At 42.6% G+C, this 8969-nt stretch overlaps 1 protein-coding gene across 3 annotated transcripts in view; it reads right to left on the reverse strand.

Annotated features, from left to right (window-relative positions):
• The window catches only part of C2CD3 (C2 domain containing 3 centriole elongation regulator), a 38741-nt gene that overhangs the window by 11360 nt on the left and 18412 nt on the right, over positions 1-8969 (reverse strand). For all 3 annotated transcript variants that reach the window (XM_042037925.1, XM_042037924.1, XM_042037926.1), the window contains exons 20-28: positions 8516-8636; positions 7083-7351; positions 6608-6697; positions 4978-5598; positions 3880-4188; positions 2642-2780; positions 1939-2003; positions 1041-1246; positions 196-296 (exon numbers count right to left, since the gene is read on the reverse strand). In XM_042037925.1, coding sequence (XP_041893859.1) covers positions 196-296; positions 1041-1246; positions 1939-2003; positions 2642-2780; positions 3880-4188; positions 4978-5598; positions 6608-6697; positions 7083-7351; positions 8516-8636 — 1921 coding nt within the window. The remainder of the gene's footprint in view (positions 1-195; positions 297-1040; positions 1247-1938; positions 2004-2641; positions 2781-3879; positions 4189-4977; positions 5599-6607; positions 6698-7082; positions 7352-8515; positions 8637-8969) is intronic.

Raw genomic sequence — 8969 nt, forward strand, 5'->3', positions numbered from 1 at the left:
AGGAACCTGTCCCAGGATTGCCACCTCCTGCACCTCCCTCTCTCTGGGAAAGGGAATGTCCACTAATTTTTAAGCCCAAACACAGTGGACACACTTAGACAGGGTGTGCCATTTATCCAGTAAAGTCAATTGGCTTTAGAGAGGTATTTCTGAGACCTGAAAATAATAAAAAAGGTTGTCAGCTTGTGGACTTACCGCTCTCGAGCGGGAACGCTGACTTCCTTTGACAAGGAATTCAACATCTGCTTGGACAAGTTTGTAGAATTACTAGGATATGCTGGGAAGCTGACCTTCACCTAGGATGAAAAGGAACACTGTACATGAGTCTTTCACAGCAAGAAAGTAAGAGAAATTAAGTCTTATCCTGCTGATCTAACAAAACCTCAGGCTTTCTAAATAGCTTTAAATTTTCAAATTATTTCCCAGCACTGAGCCAAAGTACCATTTCACAACACTTTCATTTCAGACACTTTTGTTAATTCCCTCCATACTATCAGAGAGTAAACTGATGGAAAGTAGGGTAAGGGCTCCATTACATGTGTATAACACACCCCAGCATATCTGGGAAGTCTAGAGAAAAAAGAAAAACCGAGAAGAAACGGCAAATATCCCAGAAAGACCGATTCCTGACAAATTAGATTTTTACCTAACCAACGAAAAGCCGAATCTGCTGTATGTTTTTTGTATGTTTTCGAGCATCAGCGGTCACCCAAAGCAGCAAATAGAACAATGCCATGCTCCCAGACATCCAAATCCACACAGTATCCTCCTAAAAAAAATATTCCCAAACACCCATGAAGCAACGACAGAGTGAAGCCAGTGGGGATGCTCATGATTTGGTTGGAGTGTTGTAACGAGCACTGGCCTGCAGCTGTCACAGAAACCTGGAGCAGAATTCCTAAGGAATGAAGTGGTTTTGGTACATTTATGATTGGTCCATGACAGTGCTGTGAGTTAGTGGCGAATTTGGTCAGGAACCTGGAGTGTTGATTATTAGCAATGCAATTAAGTGTGAGAGGAGAGGAAATGGAAGCACATACAGAAGAACTTTCTGGCTGGCTTCGGACCCTGGCCTGCCTTTCTTCTTTGAGATGACTTATGGCTTGGAGAGGGGAAATGGCCACTTTGATCTGCCCTCGGCACTGCCCGCTGAAGTCTGTGATGTTGTACCACCCACACACGAGCTGGAAGCCAGAAAGGAGAGGAGACAGGTCCACAGATGCAAATCCTATCACTCGCTCCGACTCTGGGGAAGAAGGATACGAAGCACATATACATGGACATGAATAATTTTCAGGAATGCTAAAACACAGCCCCTGAAATATGTCTTGGAAGCTGACCCGAGGTCCAGAACAATCCTGTCCAATAGGGGAATATTATTCGGATTACCTCAGTTACATTCAGCTAAAAATGTCCCTGTAGAAGCAGTGAAAGCCCAGGGCACGGAGAGGGATTGGCAGGAGAATCACTGTGTATGTACACATAGTACTCTGGATACACAGGAAGTTTATTTTTGAAGGAAAAATCAGACAGCTGAACTTCAATACGTAAAAAGAAAGAAATAAAAGTATTTTGTTACAACTGCCTGGCCACACTTCAAGCAGCTCCAGCAACAACAAACAGCACATGAAGGAAGCAGTTAAGAATTTCCTTCAGCAGGAAAATCCAACCTCTAAAGCACCATCAAAATAAAACCAGAGAGAATACAGATGAACCAAACCTTGTAAGATGATTAATGGGGAAAAGGAGGATGCCAAGGGCCAGGAAATCAATAGGTATTTATCTGTAGTATTCTTCTAGCACAAGGCAAAAAATGTCATTACAATTCTACTCTCCAATTTACTTAACAGAATTTATTTTCCTTGCATGAAAGACAAGTCAGCTAAGGAAGGGGATGCAGAAAACACACTCCTCTTAATACTGCACTACAAACTTTACCTGCTTTATGCCACACTTTAAAGACCAAGGTTTGCTGTGGATCCAGGAGAAGCTCTTTGGATAATCTGTTAAGAACAAAAATCATAATATTTTATGCAAAGCAGGAAAAAGCAGTAAAATTTATCTACCCAGACAAATCAGTTTCTTTCAGGACCAATGGGGGCAGGAACAAAACAAACCCCAAAATTACTGAGCCTCAAAGTATAACATATCTTTACATCGTTTGGGCTTTTGCTTATTCAAGAAGTATTTCCCTCTCCTCACTCCTGCTGTACATTTAAAAGACAGGACAAGGAAACCATGAAGGAACAGCAATGCAGTTTATTTCATGACTCAATAGCACAGTGACAGCAAAGCCCTGGGGTTATGGTTGACAGCTGTAATGTTTGAACTTCATTCCTGGAAATAAAAAAAACCAAATGGAAAATCGAAGTGTTAAATGTAGAACAGTTTTTAAGTTGTTTGAAGTGATTCAGATATTAGAAACAATGGAGAAGACACAAGATTGGAACACATAGGTTAATTCCTGAATAGTACCACATATGACTTGATCTGCTGAGGTTCCTTGAAGCAGTCAATTCATCTCTTTTAATTTAAGCTCAGATATCTAGCTCTGAGCTAAAACCCCCAAACTATATGTCCTTTTCACACCTGGCCTGGCTGTCAGATCCAGGGAGTGTCTGTGTGAATCCCCATCTCTCACCTTGCTTGTTGCTGGAAGTCCCAGACTGGCGAGTCTGTATTTTCTATCACTGGAGTGGTTACTGGAGCATCTGCACCAGCAACAGCAAATGATACACAGCTACTGGGGGCTGTTACTTCACGTTCTGTCAAGGGACTTCCTGAAATGGTACAGAATTAAATACAGATTTTTAAATTAATAACAACAACAACAACAATCTAAAAGCAGTTCAGCAATTACAATGACAAAATTAGCAAAGAAATCCTCCATCTAGAAAATACTCCTTTTCACTGGTGGAGCTGATAGCGTTATATTTACAATGGAAGCAAATATTACACGAACCTTTTACAGAGCAGAAACTGGAATACTCAAGGGAGAAACAGAAAAACCATTTGCCCAAGATCATCTAAGAAGTCAGAAGCAAAGCTAGGAATAAAACCCATGTCCTGAGGACCCTATACCAGTGCTTGAGCTACCCTCCATGCTGGGCCACCTGCTTGGCAACCATGAAGAATGAAATTTCTTCTTGAAACCAGCCTGTATTTGTTTCAGTGGATCAGCTGCCTCTCAATTAGTTACCTCTAAAAATCCCCTAAAATAAGAAGTTGAAGACAGAAATACTTCAATATTTCTGCAATACTCAAAAGAAACCTCCTTTATATCATCAAAAACTTTGCAAGAGCAAACAAAGTCGCATCAGTTTTCCAAAAACTATGAATTCCAGAAGATTCTAGAATCATTATAAAAATCCATTTGCAGGGCTCAGAATCTTTTAGAACTACATACCCTTAAATCACAGCTTGTATTTGACTCTTAGCTGTGTTATCAGGGGAACAAAAGCTGAGTACAGTGAGCCAGCTTTACAAATTTTTTATGTGCAAAAAATGCTAATTTGCAGGAGTCTTTGAGATGGGAGTGTCTTGGGGTTTAGTTATTCAGTCAATGCTTAACTTGGGGCTTAGTTCTTCAGATAATGCTGAATTTCAGAATTCAGCTGTCATCTCCAACAGGTAACATGATGTTATTTATGTTTCGGATTTTATTCATGAAGACAGGCTGAACAGTTCAACCTCCAGCTTTCCCTATACTTGCACAGTGATTGGGGCTGCAACCCCATGAAGCCAAGTTCAAAACCAAACCCTGCCATTCACTTTGCTGGAGTAGGAACAGATCCCAGAGGAAAACAAAGAAACAGAAAACAAAGAAAGAACAAAGAAAGACAAGAAAGAAATAGAAGAAAGGGGGGGTGGTGATATTACCTTTTAAACTTAGATGCATTGCTCTTTCCACAAGGATACTGACAGCAACTGTGTTTTCCAGAAACGTCACATCTTCTTCCTGTGGTTTGCCATTGGTGATCTCTGAACTGAGAATATCCACCTGCTGTTTGTCAGAGACCTGCTGGCTCAGAGCAGGGGTTTCATCTGTGCCTTCATCTTCACTGTTGCTGCATTCCTCGGCACAGGGGAGTCTGGGCAGAGCAGCAGGAGTGGAAGCAAGGCTGACGTGAACGCGCACAGCAGCTCCTGTCAGGTCTGCAGCGTTGCATCTGAACAATGGATAGACACCTGCAGGAGAATTCACAACCAACCAGCTAAATGAGCCAAAGGAAAAGCAGGAGCTTGGAAAACAGCTGGTAGCTCATTACTGTAGAGATCTCACGTGAGACCAGTAGAACGAATTTTGATTTTCAGTGTAATTTCTGCATGAGTCATCACTCAGAAGCACAAGCTTGGAAACATTAAAAACCACAACCAATCCCCCAAACTGGATACACCTTCATTTTCCCCCGGTAGCTCAGATTAAAACACATCAACTTCCTGAGAGCCCTAGAAACAGTGACTCTGCATAATTTTATAGATAGATACGGAGAATACAACATACACCCTACATAAAAATTTGCTTTAACTCTTGTTCTTTCTCCCTTCTCTGAGTATATCTAAAAGAAGGGCCAACCAGTCCACAAATCTGGTGGCTGATGAGTACCATGTACATGACAGAAGCCATAAACTAAAACACAAGATTCACCTCAATGTGAGGAAGAACTTCTTCCCATGAGGTGGGCAGAGCTCTGGAACTGCTGCCCAGGAAGGGCATGGAGTCTCCCTCTCCAGGGACATCCCAAAGCCCTGTGGATGTGTTCCTGTGTCACCTGCTTCAGGTGACCCTGCCTGGGCAGGGGGTGGGACTGGGTGATCTCCAGAGATCCATTACAACCCCAACCATCCCGGGATTCTGTAATTCTGAGCAGGACAAAACAAAGCCGTAAACATTTTGTTTAAAGTGACTAGAGAAGGAACCACATTCAATTGCCAATAAAGAGGAATGAAATGTGACCCTGTGTTTTAGGAACTCACCACTAACACTCAGTGTTCTTCTTGATCTCTCTGCTAACGCTGCCAGGTCAACATAGGCAGATCCAATAAGACGATCGGTATCAAGTGGTCTTTCCATCTCATTTTCCTTGCCATATGCCCACCACACCTGGATTTCTAATTTCTCCTCTCTGAAGAACCACAGCAGTCCCTGGCTCCTTCTGAGAGTCACCTTGTTGGGTTTCCTGAAGTTCACTGTAACATTCTCTGCGTCGTCACTCAGTTTTGGCCGCTTCAGCCATGTCCTCGTGGCCTCCTGGTCGTACAGTTTGTACCTGAGGTAGCAGGAAGTGCTTCTCTGCAGGTGTGTCTGGCCTTCGAGCAGCACGCAGTGGAGTGGCAGCCACACCCTGGGGGTGGAGATGGTCACAGTCACTGGACCGGCGCTCTGCTCCCAGTCGCCGCTCTCGTCCTCGCTGTCTTCATGGATCTCCTCTCTGCTCCACCCCAAGAGCTTGGCAGCCTCCAAAACACGCTCCCTGTCACCCTGATGGGCAAAGGCAACAGAGAGTTCCAGCCCTCCCACAATGGCCTGCATGGCATTTGTGCACTGCGGAGGCATCGGATCTTCGGAGAGGGTCACTGGGTACCAGCCCGAAATACCTTTGGGAGGAAAGATCACATTAGACTTATCCCAGCTTTTGAAAAATGTCAGTGAACAATGGTCACCTCTCTGGTCATCAGTCAAGGACCAGAACTCCAAGTGTTTATTTCTTGTTTGGAATTCATTAAATAATTTCTAATTTGAAAAAGCAACAAGTTACTGGCCTTCTAAAAACCTCAGGAGTTCTGATCCCAAAAGATTTTCACTTCATTAGCAACACCCATTTTACAATGAAACTATATTCCTTGTATATCCAATTATATTCTCATTTCTTTCCTACTCTCTTCCCATTAAAAACAACCCCAAAATTTTGGGCTGGAGAAAACAAGAACCTTACTGAAATTAAAGGAGAAATAACCAAGGCAATAATAAAAACATCATTATTACAAGGCATAATAATCCTGAATTAATGCTAGATAGAGGAGATCAGTAGTGGACATATATGCTAGTAATTTTTTCACAGAAATTTCACAGAACATTCTGAAGCTGAAGGGACCCAAAAGAAGCACTGAGATATTTCACAAGTATTTAAAAAAAAAAAAAAAAAAAAGAGTTAATCCTACTATTTTCTAATTATCTAAGACTTTTGTTTCCTGCTTTGACATCTGAAAAGCAGCCACTGGTCCTGCACTAAATACTACAACTCATGGACTTGACATCCTTTTTGGACTTTCTATCTAGAAAATAAACAGCACTGAATAAAATCCTAAGGATTTTAGGTGCTGGTTTTAGTTGGCATGGAATTAAATTTCTTCATAGTAGCCTCAGAATATTCATTCAGCCACTAGACAACCTAAACCCTGAAAACAGATTTTCAAACAACAACCTTTATGTGACTTTCCTAATACAGGATCTTTACTGAACACTTGGGGAACATCTGAAAGAGCTTTGGTCTAAAAAAACCCAAAAAGCCCACAAAACAACCCCCTGAAGCAGGAATGAAAATAGTTTTAAGGAATTACAATAGCATTTGCACAGAATCTCAGCAGCACAGTGCTGCTGTATTACCTGATCTTCTTGTCAGCAGGTCTCTGGTTGGAATTGTGACTGTCCCAAGAAGATAATCTCTAGATGTTCTATCAGCCAATTTGCCAGGGGCTGGAAAAGAAATAATTTTGTAAACACACTGAACTGGAACACAAGACTTAGAGGTGATTGACTGGAGAACAGCTGGTAAGAGGGGATCTTGTTCACGGGGAGTCTCAAAAACTCTTTGCATAAGGGGAACAGTCTCTGCTGAAGACAGTTTAGGTAATTACATCTATTAGCAACTGCAGAGTTCCCTGGGAACAGTCAAATTCAGGCTGCATAGGGCTCTGAGCAACCTGACCTGCTGGAAGATGGCCCTGCTCATTGCAGGGGGGTTTTTGCAAGTCCCAGCCCAAATGATTCCATTATTCTGATTTTTTTTTTCTATACTAAAATTAAGGGGACTTCTGATACTTCAGTATCCAGTCCTTGCAATCACACCTGTTGTCCTTACCCGACTTGGTGCTCTGATGGTAGATAGAGAAAAAAATACTGGCAGACTGCAAGAGCTCCCCCAGAGAAGAGGCTTCTCCACTGCTTTTCTGAATTATGAGATTACAAAGAAACTCCACGTGATGCTCAAACTCTGGGCAGAAAGTGCAGGGCACAGCTCGTGTGCTGCGTGTCTGTGCCTGGGGCAGGAAGGACAGGAGCACACACACATAAGCGTTCACTCCCACCCCTGCATAGTACTGGACAGAGGGGTTCTTCTGTGCCACAGCTCTTCATTTCACATGGGAAAAAAAGAAAAGAAGGAAGAGAATGCATATAATGTATGAAGGATCTAGGAATCAACATGCTTAAAACAAAGGTGAAAAGATGGGACTAACAGTGAATGTTCCAAGTCAAAATGTACGTGGGCTCTGGCTGCCCTTTTCACCTTTTTTTCCCCATCTCAACATAGTAGGAACAGATATGAAATGGTGAGAGGAACTCACAAGGTCCACCACTGGTGGCTGTGTTTCTCATCTGTGGTTGAGAAAGTACTCAGCACCTCTAAGAATATACTGTACTGTAGAATAACTTCCCAGAGAACCTGCTCCAGAAAGGAGCCAAAGGCCAAGCCAAATTATTTTTACAGACCAGAACTGACCAGCAAAAGGACGTGAAATGAGCAAATGGAGTAATTTACAAGTAAACCAGACCCAGGTATTACTCAGGTCACACACCTGAAGGATGAGGAGTCTGAGGTCATTCAACTCCCTTGACTTCTCCAAGCACCATACGACAGTGATCCTCATCTTTCAGGATCTACTTGAATTAAGATGGATCAGGGGCTCACAGCAACACTGAGAAAGGGTCAGACCATGTCTCTGGAATGACAGGAACCATCCTTCTCTTGTGGAATTGACTGCCTCTATTCTAGCCCTTTCCTAACTCTTGAAAATCACATATTCTGGAACTATGTCCAGCTGATACCACACACTTGGAGCGGAAGCCTTATGGTGGAAGGGGACATGTTTCATTTCCTAGTTAATTTATTGAGGTTTTCACAGTGAAATGCAAGAAAACAACCTCAGCTGGTTTTTAAATAGCATCAGCAACACCAGAATCCAATGCCCAAGTAGGTACCATTTTATATCAGCCAATTTTTATATCAGTCTTTGGTGTACAAAAATGTGGAAATGTAGGAAAACATGCCTTTCCAATCGTCATCCTTTTGCAGAATGAATGCTACCACCCTGTAGTGCAGCTTCAGGGACCAGAGTAACTGCTGACGGTCTTTATAAAGTTATTTTCACTTTGGAGCAGAACCCACTTTGAATCTCGGTCTCTGCAGATGGAAAGTTTGCCAGTAAAAATTTGTTCTGATCTCATGCCTCAGCCTGCTGCCTCCAGATAAGGCTGTTTTAAGTGAAAAATGTTCCTTTTTGAATTAGACTTTACCTGGCTGCTGCTTGCAAACCAGCTGCCCTGTGTATTTGTACAGAAAGTGAAACAGCTTGAGCAGTTATTCCTGCTGCTGTTTTCATGGATCGTTGGTACCTCACACTCACATCAAGCAAACCTGGATTAAATGAAAGAAAGGAAGGAAAGAAATGTCAGCTCTTAATGCAGGTACATACAACATAATCAACATTTAGCTATACCTATTAATACAAAACTTACTTTGTTAATGTGTGTTCTTCTAAAAAAATAACTCAATTAATCCATTAAGATAGACTGTGCAAAAGGCTGCACTTCAGCCACAAGTTACAGCCAGGTCCATGAGGAGCAGAGGGAAAATTCCCGGACTGCACCCTGCCCTTGCAAGGAGCGCCCTCGGTGGCTCCCTCCTGTGGCGAACCCCCCGAACTGCACACACAGGGAGTGCACCCTGCCCCTGCAAGGAGCGCCCTCG

The sequence above is a fragment of the Corvus kubaryi genome, unplaced genomic scaffold (genome assembly GCF_017639235.1).
Source record: "Corvus kubaryi isolate FWS band 111438036 unplaced genomic scaffold, C.kubaryi_AGA036_p1.0 37391, whole genome shotgun sequence".
NCBI classification, from domain to species: domain Eukaryota; kingdom Metazoa; phylum Chordata; class Aves; order Passeriformes; family Corvidae; genus Corvus; species Corvus kubaryi.